At 44.1% G+C, this 22,752-nt stretch overlaps 2 protein-coding genes across 3 annotated transcripts in view; both read right to left on the bottom strand.

Moving 5' to 3' along the window:
- HOMER2 (homer scaffold protein 2) overlaps positions 1-22,752 on the bottom strand; it is an 86,098-nt gene that overhangs the window by 21,852 nt on the left and 41,494 nt on the right. Inside the window, exons 3-6 of the mRNA XM_080980502.1 lie at positions 14,202-14,333; positions 5,395-5,487; positions 4,166-4,305; positions 538-694 (exon numbers count right to left, since the gene is read on the bottom strand). Coding sequence (XP_080836628.1) covers positions 538-694; positions 4,166-4,305; positions 5,395-5,487; positions 14,202-14,333 — 522 coding nt within the window. The remainder of the gene's footprint in view (positions 1-537; positions 695-4,165; positions 4,306-5,394; positions 5,488-14,201; positions 14,334-22,752) is intronic.
- BNC1 (basonuclin zinc finger protein 1) overlaps positions 826-22,752 on the bottom strand; it is a 309,802-nt gene continuing 287,875 nt past the window's right edge. Inside the window, exon 6 of one of the 2 annotated variants that reach the window (XR_013979210.1) lies at positions 826-935. The gene's annotated coding sequence lies outside the window, so the exon portion shown is untranslated. The remainder of the gene's footprint in view (positions 936-22,752) is intronic. The other variant, XR_013979211.1, reaches the window with a different exon arrangement.

Here is a 22,752-nt window from a genome sequence, read left to right as displayed (position 1 = left end):
TGCGCGTGCGTGGCACTTCTAGGTTTGTCGCGTTCGTAACCTGAAAGATACGTATCCAGAGCGGTACGTAACTAGAGGCTCCACTGTAGTTCCCTGAATGGTTTAACAATAAACCTCTCTTCCCAAGGAACCCTCAGAACCCTGCAGTTCTTGTCCAATACTCCAATCCAGAGATGGTGGCTCTCAGGTCCATGGGCTCCTCCCTTGGACATGACCCCTCCTCAATCCACACCCCTGACTAGCTGCTGCTGCTGCTGCTGCTGCTGCTGCTGCTGCTGCTGGAGCAACATCTTAGCTCTCCTCTTCTGGAACCTTCGCCCTGAGCCCTGCCTGGAGCTGTCCAGGGTACCATTGAAGCTTTGCCTCTGTAAATTGCCCAAACCATCATTCAGAAGAGAAGGTTTCCCAAAAGGAAATGCAGCCCTCAGGGTTGGAGAAGTTTCCTCACTCCTCATCTAATCCTTACAGCACAGTGGCATGTTTTCTGACTAATAAAATTAGTAAAGCACCACCGTTTCAATTTGCTGCATTCAATACCTTGCTCCTAAGTTGATCGTTCTCATCTTTGCAAATGGAAAACTGCTTCTTCCAGTGTTCTATGCTGGCTGCAGATTCTTGGAGTGCAGAAGTCAGTCTGGCATTGCTCTCCCTAAGACTGTGCAGTTCCGTTTCCCATTTCTTTACATTGGAGGAGCTAAAAGAAAGAGAGGGGGTGGGGAATCACACAAACATTGGAGATTTCTCTATAGTTTTTTCTATAGACCAGATAAGAGGCACTCATTATGTGGCATATAAAACACCTCAGAACTGGGAGGGGGAAAGTAGTTTGAAATATACATAATCCTGATTAACAGGGATGGATTAAGCATTTTTTAAGATTAATCACACACACATATTCCAGTTCTCTCTCTCTCTCTCTCTCTCTCTCTCTCTCTCTCTCTCTCACACACACACACACACACCCACCCACACCCACACCCACACCCACACCCACACACCATTCAAGTTTACTACAATACAACAGCTGTGTTCATGGTATAATAACTTCATATTTGGTGAATATTACTCATATTCATATTTATTGTTACAGCAGGTCAAATAAAAAACTTTATACCTCATGAATTGTGTGCCTTATTATGCTAATCTTCTACAAACCTATTCCAGTTCTGCAAAAAGACTGTATTTTTTTTGTCTCCCTTCTTGCATCCTTATATAACTCGTAAGCTCTGTCATTGTGAAATATCCATACTTTCTCAATTCCCACTGTCACCTTGTAAATTTATATCCATTTGCTATGTCCAGCCTTCCAAGCATATTCCCAAACTGCAAATGTAACTGGGTTACTCAAACCCATTTATTTTGGGCAGTTGTGGAACCAGGGAGTTTCCTAAAGAGAAAACACGTGCCATTTTGGCTGCTTTCACATGGGTAATTTACTGGACTGGCCACACTTTGCACACCTACTTTGTGGCGGCAGGGTGCTAGAGTAAATGGCCCTACGCTCTTCTTTTGTTGTTAATACTAGAAAATCTCTCTCATGGAAGTCTTTTGTTCTTAATACTAGAAAATCTCTCTCATGGAAGGCTGACTGTTAAACACCTCTCTCGTCAATATCATAAATACATCTGAGGGCGTAACAGTGTCCAAGAACAGTATCGGTATTGTTTTAAATCCTTCCAGCAGGACAAATACATGTGGCGTGGTGAAACTTCTCTTATCCTCTTTAAACAGCATAAAGGTATAAAGCCTCTTAGCGAAACAAAACAAGGCACACAAAGTGACCCAAAAGCTTCTCTCTGTCTCTCTCTCATGCACAGAGCACTATTTGTATTGCTCTAGTATTGGTGGATCACAATAGACCTCCTACTTATTTGATTTTGGCTTTCAACAGGTTTGACCATGTTTGGGTGGGCCTGTGTTTAAAAGGGCAGGGGAGGAGATTGCCACATGGGGAACCTCCAGATGTTCCCAGCTCCCAACTCGCATCAGTCTCAGCAAGGATGGGCAGTGGTCAGGATTGTGGGAACTGGAGTTCAACAACACTGCGCACCACTGTAGGGAATGCTTAAGTCAAGAGCATGGAGTTGAAAGGAGCATGGACTGGAAGCGGCCGCCGAGACAACATAACACTGGTCCTGAAAGACCTACATTGACTCCCAGTACGTTTCCAGGCACAATTCAAAGTGTTGGTACTGACCTTTAAAGCCCTAAAGAGCCTCGGCCCAGTATACCTGAAGGAGCATCTCCACCCCATCGTTCTGCCCGGACACTGAGGTCCAGCGCCGAAGGCCTTCTGGTGGTTCCCTCGCTGCGAGAAGCCAAGTTACAGGGAACCAGGCAGAGGGCCTTCTTAGTAGTGGCACCCGCCCTGTGGAAAGCCCTCCCACCAGATGTCAAAGAGGAAAAAAACTACCAGACTTTTAGAAGACATCTGAAGGCAGCCCTGTTTAGGGAAGCTTTTAATATTTATTAATTATTGTATTTTAATATTTTGTTGGAAGCTGCCCAGAGTGGCTGGGGAATAAATTATTATTATTATTATTATTATTATTATTATTATTATTATTGAGTGAGCCAGTGTGATGTAGTGGTTAGGGGATTGGGCTGGGACCTGGGACACCAAGGTTCAAAGCTCCATACAGCCAAAAAGCTCTATGGTTGACCTTGGGCCTGTCATAGTCTCTCAGCCTAACCCATTTCATGGGGTTGCTGTGAGGATGAAACTGAGAGGAAGAGAACCTCATGTGTCACCTCAAGCTCCTTGGAGGGAAAGTGGGATAACTGACAGTTGGGATGGTGGTGGGATTTTATTTTATTTTTCAGCTGACAATTTGAAAAACAAGAGGGTGGTAGTAGGTTTAAGAAGTTACTAGTTCTAACTGCGTATCACCCTAAGCTTCACTTTACTGTGAATTTGGTTTTTTATATGGTTCCTCCAAAAAACACTCCCTGTCAGGTTTATACCTTGGGTAATTGCTATGCTTAGAGGGCTTGGACACTTACCCTGATACCTATATTAATACAGTGCTGCTACCGCAGTAATAATGTGGCATGACTTTATCCCAACATGTTTGTAAGACATGCTTGTATTATGTGAATTGCAGAGCTAAGTTTATAACATGTCACAGTTACTGGTGTCCAGATCAGAAAATGACCAATCCACTTAAGAAATAGAAAATATCATAATAAAAACCATATAAAAAAGCAAGTTGTATCAGATTTAAAAGAGCAGCCTGTTAAAGACATAATTAAATTAAAAATGGATTAAAACACAGCGAAGCAAGAAAAAACAATCAGCTTGGTGGGCCAAACACCTGTTTAAATAAAGAGGTTTTTTGCCTCCTGGCAGAAGAATATCAACAAGAGAACTAGACGAGTGGTCTCAGCAGGGAGTTTCAAAGTCAAATCAGAACCCCCCAACCCCCATAGGATAAAGTTAGCTCTCAACTCCTGCTTGCTATCTAACCATGCATTTAAAGCAAATGACTTCCCACAAAGAAACTTGGGAACTCTGTGTTGTTGAGGGTGTTGGGAATTGTAGTTCTGTTAGGGGAAACTACAGTTCCCATGATTCGGGGGGGGGGGGTTGTGCTTTAAATGTGGTGTGGATCTGCCCCAAGAAGTGGCCGTTGGTGCTAATTGGGACAGACAGGGTGGAAAGCAGGGAGGACCAACAGTAGGGGGAGCCAGAGCGCAGCCACTTCCCTGACTGTAAGTAGGCAGTGACTGGCTGAGGGCAGACTGAGGTTGTTTGGGGAGTGCTCCATCCGTCCTAATAGCCCAGCCCCCACTGTTAGTACAAAAGAAGTACCATATTTTTCGCTCTATAAGACACACCAGACCACAAGACACACCTAGTTTTTGGAGGAGGAAAACAAGAAAAAAAATATTCTGAATCTCAGAAGCCAGAACAGCAAGAGGGATCGCTACGCAATGAAAGCAGCAATCCCTCTTGCTGTTCCGGCTTCTGGGATAGCTGCGCAGCCTGCATTCGCTCCATAAGACGCACACACATTTCCCCTTACTTTTTAGGAGGGAAAAAGTGAGTCTTATAGAGCAAAAAATACAGTACTCTCCCACTAAAGAGCATGGGCACTTCTTTTGGCCTGGGAATGCAGTGACCAACAAATAGCCAACAATAATGTAGTCATGAAAGCAGCTTCACCTCTGGGCTAAGGCAAGTTTCAGTTTGTCATTCTCTGTTTTCAGTTGTGCATCTGAGGGACCACCATGCGATGCCTTCTCATCGTCCGTCCCATTGACGCTGGACGCCCGAGTAGAACACGGAGTTTCGCGGCCTGATTCCTGCACAAGGCATTCCGCAAACCAAAAAAATTGTTACGATAAAGGCCTGCTGCTTCTCAACGTGCTACAACGCAGAACCCCCGCAGGCGCCCCCACCATCTTCCAAACGACCCAGAGGGAACACCTTCTGCAAGAAAGGATGGTCATTGTATTTCAGAGGGCGGGTCAACGCAATCGGATCACTTGGCAAAATTGTTCCTGGACTGTATCACCTCAGCTTTGAATGCTATTGGAAAATTCCCCGTACGCAAAGATTTTCAAGCCAGGCTGGGAGATGGCTAGGCCCAAACTCTTCTCCTTAAGATGCAAAAATTTCTATCTCAGGGGCAGGCCGAAGGTAGATTCAGATCTACTGGTAGATTTCTAAGTGATTTGCAGTAGATTTCCAGTTGTCTCTGCCTACCAATGCTTTAACAAGTTAAAGTAAAAATTCAAATAAAAAAAAATTTCTGTCATGGCTGGTCTTAATTGCTTCTCTCTTAACATCCGTGTCCCTTGCTTGTCAAATGAGAGTACTAATTGGCTGCCATATGTCTTCATTCAGCAATGTGGGCCAGTTTTGGAGTGTTAGAAGCACTGATGCCTGGAAACTTACAGGTAGAATACAGGATGCATTCCAGTGTGCAGGTAAAACTGGCTTCACCATTTTGTGACTGGCTCTTGCTTGCAGACCTTGACATTCTAGCAAAACAGAAAAAAAGATCCCGCATCTCTGAATTCTCCCTGCTATGAGTGCAAATGAAGGGAGCTCTGGAGATGCCTTTTTTAAGGATAACGTGCCAAACATGTGACTCCCTTTACCTAAGGTCAGAAGTCGTACAGTCCAGGAACAGCTTTCTCAGCTCATCTGTTGTATGTGGCATCTGCCATCAGCCTGGGCCATTAGGTCTCAAGCAAGTAAGCAGATCCACCAAAAGCAATCGCCAAGAATCATTTTTGTTGCTGCTGTTAAAATACTTTATTTCTTTGCTAACGCTCACCTGAAGCTGACCCTGGGTAGCATTTTCAACTGCTCTTCTCTTTCACAAAATCCATTTTCAAATCAACGAGACCACGTTCCCATATTCCACATTCAGATAAATCACTTACTTGGGAATGATTGCTAGAAGTCTCTGTTTTTTCTTGAGACCGGTCTCTTGCCAGTCTGGCAGCTTCTTTCACCTCTTGAAATTTCTCGGCAAACTGAACATAAACACATAAGCAAAGTGTTACATTAGGACAGCCGCAAATAACAGCTTACTCTAACTGATTTTAAATTAGCCTGAATGAATTATGAAGGTCCATAGAGCAGGCGTGTTCAACTTTCAAGAGACTGAGATCTACTCACACTATAAAATAACTGGCAGTGATCTACCAAAGTTGTTGAGCTTTTATTTAAAAATATATATATTTGGGATGGGGGTGGGGTTTCCGCGATCTACCGAAATCTACAACATACCCCCCATGATCCACCAGTAGATCATTATCTACCTGCTGGACGTCCCTGGCATAGAGAAAAGGGAGCTTTAAGGTTTTCCTCTGGGGGCATCCAAAAGAATCAGAAATTGAGGTGGAGGGGTTCTAGTTTTGTTTCTATACAATGAGGTGCTGGTGGGGAACCTCAGGCCAGTAAAAATCAGGCTCTCCTATGCCTGTTAATATATATATTTAATTTGCATGTTATTGGTATTCAGTTACAAATGAATTAAGATATAAAAAAGGAGAAGCGAAAAAAATACAGCAGCAACAACAAAAGGTACGCAAAAAGATATATAGCTGCAAGCTGCATAATTAAGATAACATTTAAATGTGGCCCGGAGACGATTGCAGAAAGCACACAATTAACATCTGGATCCTGAGAGCCTGAATCAGAGCTCCAGTTGTGTAACACTGCACACTGGCAGATCTCCTTTCCCTACAGATTAGTTGCAAACTTGGCTAATTCTGATTTATAGAAGGTCAAAATTAGAGTCAAATCACACAGGATGCAAGATAATATATCTATATATCTATTTATTTGTTTCCTATACCATCCTTGTGTCCAGCGGGGAGCTCAGAGCAATGTACTGCATCATTAAAACACAGTCAATTCAAAAACACTGTCTTAAAACTGATTCTAAAACTCTCCATACATGCAATGCAACCTAATTTAGAACTGTCCTTCCCTCCCTTTCTCTTAACAGGTTGGGGGAGGGTGTCCACATTTGATTGATGCAACAATGCTGTGATAAGCTGTGGTTCATACTCCCCCTGAGCTATTTCCCTGATCTAAAGACCACCGCCCATTCAATCCGACAAGGGGAAAATTAAAGGTTCAAATAAGATGGGGAATAGAAGGGGAATTTCCTGCTCCCACCCTTGGGTGTGGTGTCCACTCCCAATTCTGATCTTGAAACGTCAATTTAATGAAAGAGAAATGTCTGTGATGGTTTGAGGCGGAGGCAGGAGTGACAGGTAATGACAAATAATCATTTGAGAGCACATTTGAGGTATGTGTGTATGTGAGGAAAGCGCCTTAATAAATTCTTGCAGCTGACCATGAATGTAATTTGGCTGTCAGCCTTACAGTAACCTCTGGCCTCAGACATCATAAAAATAATGGATGTGAGGCTGTTAAATGTTGAAAATTTATTGCTGGGTTTAGGGAGCAACAAGAATACAGATCCATTATTTCATTATTGTCATCCCACTGTAATCCAACAAGCCTAACTAATGCATGTCCTATTGTACAACTTACCTTAAGGTTGCACAATTCTCATTAAATAAAATAAGATAATATTATCCCTGCAATGCTTAGGGTCTCAGAATCCTGATCTGGATAAGGAATCCACCCCCTTTAAAAAATGCAAGACCAGACAGAATCACATGTTTCCATCTTGCATAAGTCTTCCACAGATTTTGACATTTAGCCTGCATGAAATTTTTATGATTCTTGCTTTGTGTGGGATTTAATGATGCAAGCCAGCAGGGAAAGCTACAGCTTTAAGAAGATGAGCCTATATCAAAAACTGTTTGCAAAACCTTTGAACTTCATTGCAATCCCATGCAGGCACATTCATAAATGACACTGAAGTCCAATTAACAGTTATTGCCGCATCCTCCTTCTCATTCCTGTGGACCAGCATGTCATTACTACTGTAATTTACTTCTTCCCGAATGGTAAACTAAGGCTCAGTCAGAAGAATAATTTCTGACTAAGCTGGAGGGATCAACAGTGGTGGGCTTCTCTCTGTTTAAAAATAAATAAATCTAGAAATTGCTGCTTTAATTAATTCACAGCAATCCACATTGACAAAAGTTTGTTATTTGTGGATTGTGGGGCATCTCTTTAAGTTACATCTACACCATGTATTTAAAACACCTTTTTACCACCTTAACGGTCACGACTTCCCCCAAAGAATCGTAGGAACTGTAGTTTACCCCTCAAAGAGCTACAATTCCCAGCATGGTTACAAGCTATAGTTCCCATGATTATTTGGGGAAAACCATGCACTCTGAATGCTATTTAAATGTACAGTGTGGAGCAATATAAACAATGGTGATAACAGCAGAGCACATCATCCTTACAAGTTTATCACAAATTTCTGATGCTATTACACCATCACTACAGTTATTACACCACCTACTTTTTGAAGTTATTTCACAGTTACTCTAGGACAGGGGTCAGCAACGTGTGGCCCATGGGCTGGATCTGGCCCATGAAGACCGTTTTACCGGCCCATGAGCCACCCCCGAACCGAGCCGCCCACTTGGTGAGTCCCCTCTGCGCTATGCTAAACCAGCACAGCGCGGGGACTCGCTGAGCGGCACTGGAAATCTCATCTGTACACACAGATATCGGAAATCACTTCTGCGCATGCCCTGACAGCTTGAGATACATGAGACTGAACATACAAAGCATTTTCGGCATGAAAAGCATGTGCTCTGTCCCTGAGCTATGACTCCCTCCCCTTTGGCCATATATGTTTCCAGGGCAGCTTCAGACTCTTGCAGGAGCGCTGACACGGCCAACCCTATCATTAGGCCAAGTGAAGCAGCTGCTTCAGATGGCAGGTGCTAAGGGGCAGGGAGTGGAGAGGAAGTACTGGGAGGATTGAACTGCACGTACCACACAGCCTGCCCTACAGCTCCAAAGCTGGGAGTGGTGGCGATGGACGTTTTCCCATCAGCAGTGCTGGGAGTACAGCCATATCTGCACTATATACATTTAAAGTAGCATAACAACTTAAACAGCTGTGGCTTCCTGCAAAGAATCCTGGGAACTGTAGTTTAAGGGTGCTGAGAGTTGTTAGGAAACCCCGGTTCCCCTGGCAGAGCTGCAATTTTCAGAGTGGTTTAACAAGAGCACCTCTTCCCAGAGAATTTCGGGAACTGTAGCTCCACTAGGGGAATAGGGTTCTACTAACAACTCTCAGCACACTTAAACTACAGTTCCCAGGATTCTTCATAGGAACCCATGCTTGATAAAGTACTAGAATAGTGCTGAAAATCTACAGTGTGGCCTAAGAACCAGTGTGGCATAGCAGAATGTTGGGTTCGGACCTGGGTTCAAGGCAGCCTTTCCTTATAGATATTTAATTACAGAACAAAGACCACTTCTCCTGAGCAAGTCAAAATAATTTAATGGAAGCAGAGAAGGTGCATTATGTCTGTGCATGCATTTGCTCTAGAACTCTGCTTTGTGCCTATTTTCTTATGGAGGTGGCATGGGGAATCTTTCAGGGAATTTCAGAAAGGGACCGGTCAAAGGAAAATGCAGAGGATTGAAAGAGTGTGAGCTGCAAGGTACCCATATGGTAAGCTTAGTCCAAGGGGAACAGAGAACGAACTGAGCAAAGGACTATTCTTTGCAGCCTGGGAAAAGACTGGGAGGTTCACAGCTGACTGTTTAGTCTCTCACTCTGCCAATTTAAAGGTAAAGGTACCCCTGACCATTAGGTCCAGTCGCGGACGACTCTGGGGTTGTGGCGCTCATCTCGCTCTATAGGCCAAGGGAGCCGGTGTTTGTCCGCAGACAGCTTCCGGGTCATGTGGCCAGCATGACTAAGCTGCTTCTGGCGAACCAGAGCAGCGCACGGAAACGCCGTTTGCCTTCCCACCGCAGTGGTACCTATTTATCTACTTGCACTTGACGTGCTTTCGAACTGCTAGGTTGGCAGGAGTTGGGACTGAACAACAGGAGCTCACCCCATTGCGGGGATTCGAACCGCCGACCTTCTGATTGGCAAGCCCTAGGCTCTGTGGTTTAGACCACAGCGCCACCCGCGTCCAATTTACATAGCCCTAAAATACAGTAGAAAAAAACAACAACATTGGCCCCATTCATAAGCCACAATTAATGGTTTATGGTCAATGCTCTGATCTTCTCACCTTTGCTCTTCCCTACTCCTGCCTGGAGGAATGAAAGAATTATGCCTGGCTTAGCGCTATGTTCAAACTGGGGATCCCAGTCTGTCCAGCAACAAAACAAACCATGGTCTGCAGCCAAGGTTTGCTCTAGTTTGTTTGAATGAAATAAACCATGATCCCTGGTTTGGGCGTAACACTAAGCTGGGGACCAGGGTTTCTTTCTTCCACACATTAGTGCAAAGCAGTGAGACAGGTGCATGCATGGTAAACCATTAAATATGGTTTGTTGTGACATGTGAACTAGGTCCTTGAGTGGCTTGGCCTTCAATTTGGGCTTCTTTAGGTTCTGTGACACACTTGCAGAGAAAGCAGTATTAGGCTAGACCCTCCAGACTAAGCCAGTTGAAATTAAGTCCCATTGAACTACTTAATCATCATAACTTGGGTCCCATTAGGGATCCAAGTGGAACTACCCAGGAGTAGATCCAACCCATAGTCTTTACTTGAGGTTCCAATTTTGTCTTTTGGATTTATTCACATGGATGTTCATCATTGACCTTCTTGCAGAACTGTTCAGGGTACTTGAGGAGAAAGAGTTTCCTTGGAGTAAGCCCCACTGAACTGAGTGGGACCCAATTTTGAATAGACATGTATAGGATTCTGCTGCAGGGCACCCCAGGAACCTCAAACGAAAAGCAACAATCCACAATTGTGCAGACATACTTGGGAAAGTACAAAGGATCCATTTGGAAGAACTAATTCACAGCCTGATTTAGTTTCAGTTATAGAAGCAGGGGTGCGGTGAGGGGACCCAAAGGTTGCTTTATCTACATTGTTAATATCAAAGGAAGAAAACTGCTGAACATAGGTGGGTGGGTGGGTGGTTAAGTGCCTAATATTTAAATCAAACGCTTTGGGGGGGGGGGAATACAGATCTGCTCTCCAGACAATTACAAAATTATTGCAGATCGCAAGAACTGGAACAACCACTTATTGAAAATATAGATGGAAAGAATGCTACATTTCAGACCGAACCAGATTCAAAGCATGCTCCATGCACCCGCAGCAAAGTTTCCTGTGAACAATGGTTATTTTCCCCAAGGTTCTCTTTGACAGGGGGCAAACTGAAGGACACTGCATCGATTCTTAGGAAGATGTCCACAACTGTAGCAAACTATGCTGAGGATCTGTCAGAAGTAGCTAAATTACGCAACAATGAAACTGTATTTATTTTCCGTACCACCGTTCATCCAAATATCACAGGGCGGGTTACAATATTAAAATACCCAAACAAAAATACATACTATAATAGCAAGTAAAAACAATAGCAACCCCCCCCCCCCCGATTAAAAGTCCATAGATGGCGAGCCTTGCCAGGGAGAGCATTCCACAAGTGGGGAGCCACATCAGAAAAAGGCCCATTCTCGTGTTGCTGACCTCCGGACCTCTTGTGGAGGTGGTACACGAAGAATTGCCTCCAGTGATGATTTTAAAGTCCTAAACGGCTTTGGCCGTATATACCTGAAGGAGCATCTCCACCCCCATCATTCAGCCCAGACACTGAGATTCAACTCCGAGGGCCTTCTGGTGGTTCCTTCACTGCGAGAAGTGAGGCGACAGGGAACCAGACAGAGGGCCTTCTCGGTAGTGGCGCCCGCCCTGTGGAACGCCCTCCCATCAGATGTCAAGGAAATAAACTATCTGAGTTGTAGAAGACATCTGAAGGCCGTCCAGTATGGAGAAGTTTTTTATACTGTGTTTTAATTTGTGGGAAATTGCCCAGAGTGGCTGCATAATAATAATAATAATAATAATAATAATAATATTGCCGGGTCCGGGCCAGTTCATAAGAGGACAAGCATTCCTTGAGGTATTGCAGCCCTGAGCCATTTAAGGCTTTATAGGTCAGAACCAGCACTTTGAATTGGGCCCAGAAACTAATTGGCAGCCACGGCAGCCCAGTCCAGGATTGGCATTATACAGTGGTACCCTGGTTTAAGAACAGCTTAGTTTATGAACAACTTGGATTAAGAATGCTGCAAACCCAGAAGGGGTTTTGGTTTGTGAACTTTGCCTTGGAAGCAGAACATGTTCTGCTTCCTGTTGAGTGTGTTCCATTTGTAAATTGAGCCCCCCGCTGCTATGGGAAAGCACGCCTTGGTTTAAGAATGCTTTGGTTTAAGGACGGACTTCCGGAATGGATTAAGTTCGTAAACCAAGGTACCACTGTATACGCAATCCGTATTACCCTTTTCTGCCTGGCACAGCAAGCCAGATGTCTTGGGGATGGAGTGGGGTCCTCCCATGTGGTCAAAAGGGGGCAAAAGGTCTCCCCCATCCAGACGCTTGTCAGTCTCGTGGAAAACTGGCCAGGACTCAGCCAACTGCAGATGGGTCAAGGGGCCAAGTGAGGGCAGAGGCCTGGCTGCAACTGGGACCGCCTCTCCCCTTTAAAGGGTGAGTGGAGTCCGAAGCTCAGCTTCTTGTCGAAGTGGAGCCATTACTGTTGGACTGCCCCTTTTCCCGCCCTGTATATATTCTCTTGTTGTAGGTGGTCCAGCCTAAAGGTGAGCCGCACGTGGACACTGCTATGGAATAATAATTGTTATATACTGAAGTTCTCACCCTGGGCCAGCAGGGGGATACTGTAGATAGTTATGCAAATAAGGGATCGAAAGTGACGTTCAGTGATTGGATAGTTTTAGAAAGTTGTTACAATTATGTTGTACTGGAGCTCTGTATAAGCAGGCTGACTGAACCCTTCAGTTCTGTTCTGTCCTGGCCTGTGAATAAACAAGAGCTGTTTGAAGAATCGCTGTGTCGGCTGATATGTTCACCCACAACTTAACAATAATAATAATAAGTTTTTATTTATACTCTGCCCTTCCTAGTTCAAAAACCGGGCTCAGGGCGGCTAACAACAAATTTAAAACACTTTAAAACACTTAATTATAAAAGCAGCATAAAATACAGTATAAAAACATGAATAACAATAAAAATCAAAAATCAAATACTCAGTCGCCAAAAATGGCTGCCATAGGCAGCAACAAAGGAAGTGCTGGAACTCTGTCCCGATGCATATTTGTCACAAAAAAAGGACTGTGGCTCTTCCTCCCGAAAAAGTCCAGAAGTATGAGGAGTCTGACCATGTTTTCATCCGGCTGACAAACACAGCCACCACTTTTCGCTGTTTGAGGCAGCAGCTGGGACTTCTGTTAACATGGCCTCTAATCGAACATCTCATGGCCTATAGCCTTCAAGGCTATGGAGGACAAGATTAATGAGGAAGTTGTGGAATGTTCAAGGGCATCACGTTTAGTGAACTAATACGATCCGGAGACACTAATGGTGAGTAGTTCTTTTTTAAAAATGTCAACTATCTGTCCTGATAAGTGACTCATTTCTAGCCTGGGAAAAATTATTCTGATTCTTTGACAAGAGCACCAGCTCAACAAATAGAGTGCACATTGTGTACACCATTGGGCTATTCATCACCAAGCTACTACTGCTAGTTTAAAAGGGTCTCTAATAGGAAGACTCCCAAAGTAATAAATCATTTCTACGACATCCAATTCGCCTGGATCTACTGGTACCTAGGCTCCATCTGTGTTATACATTTAAAGCAGTATCTGAAAACTTTTGACCGTCACGGCTTCCTCCAAAGTATCCTGGAAGTGTAGTTTGTAAAGTATGCTGTGAGTTGTTACGAGACCCCTTAATCCACAACTACTGCACTACTATTGTATTAAGAACACAGCCCCATCTGCACCATACATTTAAAGCAGCATCATAAACAGCTATGGCTCCCCCCCCCCCAACTCCTGGGAAGTGTTGTTAAAGGCATTTATGGTTGTTAGGAGAACCCTTTTCTGCCTCCCAGAGCTACAGTTTCCAGAGTTCTCTGGGAAGATCGTAAAACCATTCTGGGAATTGTAGATCTGTAAGGGGAACAACTCTCAGCATCCCTAAAGAAACTACACTTTCCAGGATACTTTGGAGCAAGCCATGGCTGTTAAAGTGGTATGATACCGCTTTAAATGTATAGTGCAGCTGCAGTATTAATGGCTGTATGAGCAAGACTGTACCTCCACTGGCCAAAGGCTAGATCCAGCAGACTGTTCTTACGTTCTTAGATGGGATGTCGTGTTGAAGTGATGAGCAGAACACACAGCTATTCTGTTGAGCAATGCCTTTCCATTTAGCCTAATACCTAGTTTGGCTTCAAGGCAGGCACAGAAAACTAGGCATAGAAAACCATATGATCAAACACACTCAGAAAATTTCTAGCTTGAACATTAACACCTCCCACAAACTCTGGCCCACTCATTGATTACAGGAGATTAATCGCTTGCAAAGAGCCAAGTTGCTATTAATTAAGACAAAGTGGAAGAAATCCAGTTTCTCTCTCTCTCTCTAACACACACAAACACACACACACACACACACGCACACACACACACGCACACAACTACCACAAGATCTATATGTTCCTCCTTTTAATTCATTGAGATTGCAGGAGATTTTACAAAAGCAACAACAAGTGAAAAAGTAATTCAAACTCAAGTTACCTTTGTTAGCTGCTGTTCAGAAGAAAACCCCAGGCCAAACACAGTGTTTGCTCGGCTATCAGCCCACTGGCCAAATTTCTGTGATGTTTTTGTGAAGGTCATATTAGGTGTGATTGTGCTATTTATAATCACCTGGAGAGGGGGGGGATGGAAACACAAAACAAAAAGAGGTACACAATTCAGAAAAGAATATCAGGATTACATATTATAGGAGAAACAGCAACTTGCCAAAAAGCTTGCTGTGCAAAAGAAATATTCCGATGAATAACAACAATAAGCATATTGGTACATGGGCTTCAGCTGCGTACTATACTGATTTGACTTGTATATATTTATGTTTCTCCTTTCGTTTACTGGCTTGAATCAATCTTTTTTTTAAAAAAAGAACAGATAAAATATATTCATATCCATTATTAGATTTGAAAACGAAATTCAACTGCAGAGGATTGCTCTTCCACTCCTGAGTTCAGTGAACCTACAAGTCAAAATCTTCCAAACAGTCAAAAGGTTGCTTTAACTGCAAGTTCAGACCAGAAGAGCAAGAACTGGACTTAATACCGGCACCTTAATTAAGATGGTGTTATGAAAAGCCGTAACAGTAGTCAGGGCTAGGGCACTTCATAACTTTCAGTCTACAAAGGAGACAACTTATTTAAAAAAACAACTCAAGAGTCTGGTGGCTCTGACACTACCTAGTTGTAACCCCTACATACAACCCCATACATTAAGTTGTTACTATTCCTCATGTTGCAGGTAGGGGTCGGGGACTGAGGCTGTGAGCCGTGTGATTCGCCTAAGGCCGCAAAGTAAGTTCATGGTAGAGGTGACATTTAAGCTCTTAGGTGCTACATTCCAACAACATTTTCTCTTTTCAAAAGGAAAAACAGGTCAAAGGCTTGCATCCAACGTAGCGCTAAGTTAAAGTTGCTTTGTGATATACAGTACTTGTTCTGCTGGCATGGTTGTGCAAGAGAATGCAAAAGCGGGTTGCTGGTAGCACAGGTTGCAATTTGTTCTGCAGTGAGTTTCTGCTAGAGTACTTGCTGCACTGGATTCCCCTGTTTCACAGCATTAAAACTCACCTGTCCAGTGGCGGGAAAAGAACGCTGGGTGGTGCCCAAGGTGGGCACAACAGAAACATTAAAACACAGGTGGGCCAAATGAAGCCAGTGGAAGGGCCCTCACTTTGTTTTCCTCTCTTGCTGAGTGGCAGACCACTGATGGAGGCAAGGGACTCAGTATCTTTAGGCAGCTGCCTGGGCTCACACTTCTCAGCAAGGCCCACTGCCACCAGCCATCACTTTAAAAAATTCCCACAATGCCCAGAGAGAGACTGATCTGAGGCACTGATGTAGGCTGCCCAAAAGTGACACTGCTGTGTAAGCACACTTGGGAGGTGGGGGAGCACTGGCAAACACAATCACCTCAGCAAAGGCTGGATCCGGCACTAGTGAGTAGGGAAGAGACCAATGCAGCAGTTGGGCCAGGCAGGCAGGGAGGCAGGTGGACAGGAAAGGAAGATCTTATACCCTCTCCTTCTCCTACAGGCAAAGATGGAGAAGACATGGGATGCACGCTAGTTCACGTTTGTTAAGAAGCACATTTGAAATAGTTTCCTTTTGCAGCAGCTGGGATTTAAAAGAGGAATATATTGCACAGGAAGCAGACACTGATAAGTCTCTGTGATTCACGCTAAGCGGCAATTAAGGCAAACTACTGGGGACCCAGCTTGAACCTGAATGGAGGAAGATGCAATCCTGCCAATCATATGCTGAACAAAGGAGCTCCATTCTTGTTGCAAAAAATGAGACATAGCAAGAGAACATTGACGGGAGAGAAAAGGAGCTAAATTAGTCCAGGAATGCCTGCAAAACACAGAGCGCGTAGCACACCCACCCAACAACATTTTTTGACATGTAAAAAAGTTAATCAAACCTAGGAATAGGGGGCCACATCACCATCGGACCCAGAATCTGCAAGTCTTTCATGCAATTAAAATAGAGCTTATCTCTTGATCTGGGAAAATGTCAGCTGAAATATCTTTAAAACCTATTACACTGCCCTTATTTTTAAGGAAATCCATCAAAATCTAAACTTGTGACATGGGTTGCCATATGTTCAGATTTTCCTGGACATTAAGCGATTTCTGCCTGGGACACTGTTTCTGAAGGCCAAATCCTGGCTATGTCTGGGATTTTCTGGACATATGGCAGCCCTAACTTCAGTGAACACTGAAGAAGTCCTTTTGGTTGAAATGTGTTGTGTCTTTTATATTTAAATTGTTTGGTTCTTTACCGTTATATTTGTGTTATAAATCTTATCATAGCAGTGTCATAGCAATACTTTTTCTGATCCCAACTTGTTCGTTGTCACTGGAGGCAAGATTCATTACTGTTCGCTTTGCCAGTTTGCCAGCCCCTGAACTGCCCCATGAATCCAGGGACTGCTAGTTGTTTAACCTAACGACCTCACTTCTCTGCTGTTTCAACACCAGCTTCTTGTCCTTTGCTTTGCAGAAAGGATGAACAATTGCGACTCCTCTTTTTTTTGCCTTAGCATTACTTTAAAACAATGCATTTTTAAACCAGGTATCTCTACCCATGAAAAGCTGAAGCAGTGTGTGAGATGAAGCCAGACAACTGCTAGATTTTATATGAGGGATGAGGGAGAGATTACCCATTGTTCTGAAACCTCATGCAACCTAATCTAATTAGCACTGCAACATCCTCCTACACTCCAACATTAGACAGTGACTAAACGCAGACTTGGTGGCTTCAACACCAAGCCCAGAATCTAGCCTGTTTTTGCTTAATATCCAGACTGGTAAAGAGCTCTCACTGCTTTACTTCCTTTTGGTTAGTCCAAATAACAAGCATTGCCCAACTGTGGACCATACATATTGGCTATCAAAACGGATATGCAGATTAATGTTTTTATTCATGGCCGACAGAGGGTACCAATAGATCTCTTTGACAGCAACTAGCGGGGTAGGTTGGCATTCCAAGAGGATCCAGTCATTAGCAAATCCACACTGCAGAGGACAGTAAAGTAGAATCCCTTTATCGCACCCACTCAGGGGCTTAATACGTTTGATAAATGAGGTCATTATTCTGCACGGTGCTTATTAGATTTACACTTCCTTCTTCTGTTCTCCAGTTTCATCACAGATTACATTAGTGCTCAGGGAACTCTAAAGGATATTGGACCAGCTATTGTTGACCAGATTGCTTAGCTTTTTTTGCCTTGTTATCTACCAGGAATGGAAGTTCAGTGCATAGACAATCCTACTCATCCCAATAGTTTAAAAGCTCCTTTGCATATAGTTTTCCGGTTTCATAGGCCTCATAAACTGGTAGGACACTAAAACTCATAGAAGAGCCTGCAGGATCAAGCCAATGGGCCATCTAGTCCAGCGTTGTGTTCTCACAGTGGCAAATCAGATGCCTATAGGGACCCCACCAGGGTTAAGGCAGCTGCCTCAGGCAGGGCCCTTACCAATTCTGCCACAAGATCTCGCTAGTACCTGCCGCTGCCATCACCCCTTTGCGGGCAACACCACACCACCCTGCGAGGGTAGACTTTGGTCAGGAGAAGTGGGGCAGCACTTTCCTGTTTCACCTCAGGTAACAAAATGGGACGCCGCCCCCTGGACCCCGTCATGCACATCTCCTTTGCTAGAGTAGGGAAACAACAGGTGCTGGCATAAGATAGTTTTATAGATTCCAAAAAAACCCCCCAATTATCCCACCTTTCCCTCCCACTACAAATATATGCATGGTACATTATAACTTTGGGTGAGCATAAACAACACATAAATGTATTTTTATGTATTTGAATGTATTTTAAAATTTGAATTTATTTAAAAAGTGTTTCTCTTTCCTCTTGGTTTTAATGTATCTATGTGGTGGTACATTGTCTGTTTGGTTGTAAGTTGCTTTGGGTTGCCCTGGACTAGACAAAATGACTGACAAGTTAATCAATCAACCACCAAATTCCAATGGCTCTTATCCCTTCTGTCTTTGTTCCGTTATGCCTATTTTTCTATACTGTCAAATATTTAGCAAGGACTATGTTCCACTTAGGGACTCGGGTGGTGCTGTGGGTTAAACCACAGAGCCTAGGATTTGCTGATCAGGAGGTCAACGGTTCGAATCCCCACGACGGGCTGAGCTCCCGTTGCTCGGTCCCTGCTCCTGCCATCCTAGCAGTTCAAAAGCACGTCAAAGTGCAAGTAGATAAATAGGTACCGCTCCGGCGGGAAGGTAAACGGCGTTTCCGTGTGCTGCTCTAGCTTCGCCAGAAGCGGCTTAGTCACCCTGGCCACATGACCCGGAAGCTGTACACCAGCTCCCTCGGCCAATAAAGCGAGATGAGCGCCGCAACTCCAGAGTCGGTCACGACTGGACCTAATGGTCAGGGGTCCCTTTACCCTTTACCTTTACATTCCACTTAACGTCTTAGGAAATGCAGCATTACAAATTATGTCAAAGAAACAGCAGCAAAGTTACTTGTGTGGGAGTTTTACGTGCCTTTGATGCAGGGTGCCAGGGAAGGTGCCGTGGCTCACTGGAAAAGCATCTGCTCTGCATGCAGGATCAATCCCCAAAATCTCCAGGTAGGGGTGAGAATGTCTCCTCTCCGAAATGCTGGATTGCCACTGCCAGTCGCAGTAAACAATACTGAACTAGATGGGTCTTAACTTAGTACAAGGCAGCTGCCTTGGTTCATATGAAGAATTCAAGAACACCTGCAGATATTACCTGGTCCAATATCTCTCAGTATTCTCAATGAGAAGACAGAGTTGTGAATGCCTGGGCCTTTAGGGGCTGCTCCTTTTTACTTTTAGCATGACAGCGGGAGGTTAGCCGCTGAAACCTCTCCTGTTACTAGCGCTGTGGCAGAAGAAACTATAAGCTTCTCCCTGGAGGAGACCTCAGTTGCTAAAGAGATGGGAAGAACCTTATTTAGACTAGCAGCTAGCAACCCCTTACAGATGGAGAACACAGAAGATGGGCTGATTTTTAAATCAGACATTTCAATCACAACTTACGTCACTGCATTCAATGCAATGCTCTTTGGGGTTTTTCTTCATTTGCCCTTTAGGCACTTGGCATAACCATATCAGCCAAATAATTCCATGGCTTATTTTTAAATATGTTAACTAATAATAACTGAAGTTGCCATTATCTGTGCGTTTTAGCATGGGAAAAGTAAGCAAATACTGTCGCATTTTATCTGTCTAGTTACCAATTTGCTCCTCTGTAAGCTGCTTTAGGGCAGGGAGAAAGCAGGAAGTTTAACCTATCAAGAGTCCTTTGGCACATTAAAAGGCAAGCAAATTTATTGTGGCATTAGCGTTCATGGTTGCAGCCTATTTTAAGGCACCACAGGAATCTCATTTTCACTTCAACATAGTGACATGGCTGCTCTCCAGAAATTTAGCAGGATGTCACTTTGCCTTCGGTAAGGCAAGCAGATGCTTGTGTCACAGAGCCAGAGTTGCATCCTATGCCATCCTATGGGGTGCGGCGCTGATCTCGCTTTCAGGCCAAAGGAGTCGGTGTTTGTTCGCAGACAGCTTTCTGGATCATGACTAAACCATTTCTGGTGCAACGGAACACCATGACGGTAACCAGGGCACACGGAAATGCCATTTACCTTCCCAGCACAGCAGTACTATTTATCTACTTGCACTGGCGTGCTTTTGAACTGCTATCTTGGCAGGAGCTGGGACAGAGCAACGGGAACTCACCCCATCGCAGGGATTCGAACCGCCGACCTTCTGATCGGCAAGCCCAAGAGGCTCAGTGGTTTAGACCACAGCGCCACCTGGGTCACCACTCAGCATCTGAAAAGTCACACAATAGAAGCAAGAGGGGTTGATGACCCTTTCCTCACCAGCCTTTTAATAGAAGTACATAAAGACTAGCCTGTTGGATCATGTCAATAGCCCATCCAGTCCAGCATCCTGTTCTCACAGTGGTCAACTGGATGCCTGTGGGAGACCAGGAAACAGAACATGAGCACAAGAGCAAACTCCCCTCCTGTGGTTTCTAGCAACTGGTATTCAGAAGCACTGCTTCATCCAGCTGTGGATGCAGAATATAGTTATCATGGCTCTCTCCTCCTTTTTTCAAAGCCATCCAGTAGTGGTGATCACTGCCTCCCTGTGAGAGCGAGTTCCATCGTGTGACTGCATTGCATGAAGGAGTACTTTCTTTTATTTGCCCCCAACCCTTCCAAAATTCAGCTTCATTGGATGTCCCCTACAACCCTTTCCACCTTTCTCCAGCAAGTGACAGGATGTTTGTAACATCCCAGTGAAAAACACTGCTGGAGACACAATGTACAGGAAAAGCATAAGGCAGTGGAAAGGTTAAGTAATTCTTCATCCTCCACCACCAACCCCACCATCTTGCAGCAGCCTTGGAGACTCGCATGCCTAGACTTTAGCATTCACCTGCTGCCAGTTTTCTACTGGGCTACGTTCAAGGTTTTAGTACTAACTTATAAGATAATATACAGCTCAGTACTGGGTTACTTGACACTAGGGCTAGGTGGTATCTGTTTTTCAACATTGTGATATATCACCAGCTAAACATCACAATATATTGATATATTACAATGTCTGAAATAAGGGTGCAGCTATGCAGAGGCATTGGCTGGCCTCCTGGTTTTTCCCATATCGTGATTTTTGCACACACACACACACACACACACTTTGCAATATATTGCCAGGTCAAAAAATTATGAAACCAGGATCACAATATGGACTTCAAACCGGTTTTAGGTGATCTATTGCCTGGCCCTACTTGACACATCCTTTTATCCTTTAGGCCCCCATTTTCTGCAAGAGACTCTAGAGCAACGTTTGAATTTTTGCACCTGCCTATCTTACAAAACACCCAGAGATACCTTAAATTACCTTCCCATGAGGCAGAGACAGAAGCTTTAAATGTTTTCCTGTGGGTCGTGGTAAGAAAAAAAATCACAGCAGGAGGAACAAATTTAGCAAATTAAAAAAGAAAAAGAAAAAACAAGGAGGGAGGATAATCAACACCCATTCTTGTAATTATAAGAAACAGAAATAGAATGGTTAAAATTAAGCGAATGTTTAAACCCAACCAAGAGTTGAGGTTTGTGAGGGATTGGGGGGAATTTATTCAGGGAGAGAAAACGTGGAAGGGGCTACAGGTGTGTGACTGACAGCAGAGCCAGACCAGAGTCTGGTGATGCAGTCCCCCCTGAAATTCCACCAGAGTGCTGGAGCTTCTCTCTGATGGACTACAGGGGTCAGCAAACTTTTTCAGCAGGGGGACGGTCCACTGTGCCTCAGACCTTGTGGGGGCCCGAATTATATTTTTTGGGGGGGGGGTGAACGAATTCCTATGCCCCACAAATAACCCAGAGATGCATTTTAAATAAAAGCATGCATTCTACTCATGTAAAAACACGCTGATTCCTGGACCATCTGTGGGCCGGATTTAGAAGGTGATTGGGCCGGATCCGGCCTCCGGGCCTTAGTTTGCCTACCCATGGACTGCAGAGTCAGCTAGCCACAGAGAGGGGAGGAACAGCACTTTGGGTGGTGGTGATGGGGAGAATAAAAGGTACAGTTTCTGAAGGAGAAGGTTAGCTGGGGCTGGATTGAAGATAAGGCTGGATTTTAGAAGAGGGAAAGGATTTGATTTGAGATGTTGGGCAGGTTTCAGGTTGGGAGATAGGTGGTGAGATGGGGAGAACTGATTCCGAGCTAAGTTAAACATCCACACTGTGGAGACTATCCATAGCGAGAGTACAGAGCCTCTCAGCTTGGATAGGGAGACCAGATTGAGGTCCTGGGAAAGGTATACAGAGAGGAATGTCCTGGGAGGGCTGTGACTGAACCGGGAGAGGTAGATCTTGGGTGAATTCAGGCTACTTGGGTGTCAGTATATTATTAAGAAGAAGATCCCCTTGCTCATGAACCAAGGTATTAATCGGTGAAGGAAGTGATATGGTGTTGAAAGTATTTAATTGTAATATCTAAGTAACAGAAACTGAGTTGAGCATTTTACCATCTAATCCAGAAACCTGAACATCTACACCTGAAGTGCAACAACTGCTTTTTAGTAACAAGTTGAAGAAGAGCTGTGCCTGTAGTGTTGTGTTTAAGCCTGAAACATCCTAGAGTTAAAGTAAACCAGCCAACTTCTACCTGAAAAAACGCATTTCCTGACCCACTTTGTTTCATAAACCCTTTTTGTTCAATAAAACTTTTGATTCTTTTCTGCCTGAGACTCTAATCATTAAGTTTTCCCTCACACAAGTCCCCCACTAGGATAATCTGTGGTAAATTGTAGAAATCCATGTAATTGGTGTACCGTGAGGTGGGTGCACTATTATTAATTGGGGGCGGTTAGCAGGAGTGGATCGGCCGCATTATTTACAGGTGGCATTAAGTGGTTGGGTCCGCTACAAGGTATATTAATGAAAAGTTTTCATTTTTGGATCAGTAGAGTGGCTGGGTGGATTGGAAACAAGGCTTTAAGGGGAGTTCAGGGAGGGTATA

This window comes from Podarcis pityusensis (genome assembly GCF_964106645.2).
Source record: "Podarcis pityusensis genome assembly, chromosome: 14".
In the NCBI taxonomy this organism is placed as follows: domain Eukaryota; kingdom Metazoa; phylum Chordata; class Lepidosauria; order Squamata; family Lacertidae; genus Podarcis; species Podarcis pityusensis.
The sequence above is the reverse complement of the archived record's forward strand: the minus strand, read 5'-3'. Positions and strand labels throughout refer to the sequence as shown.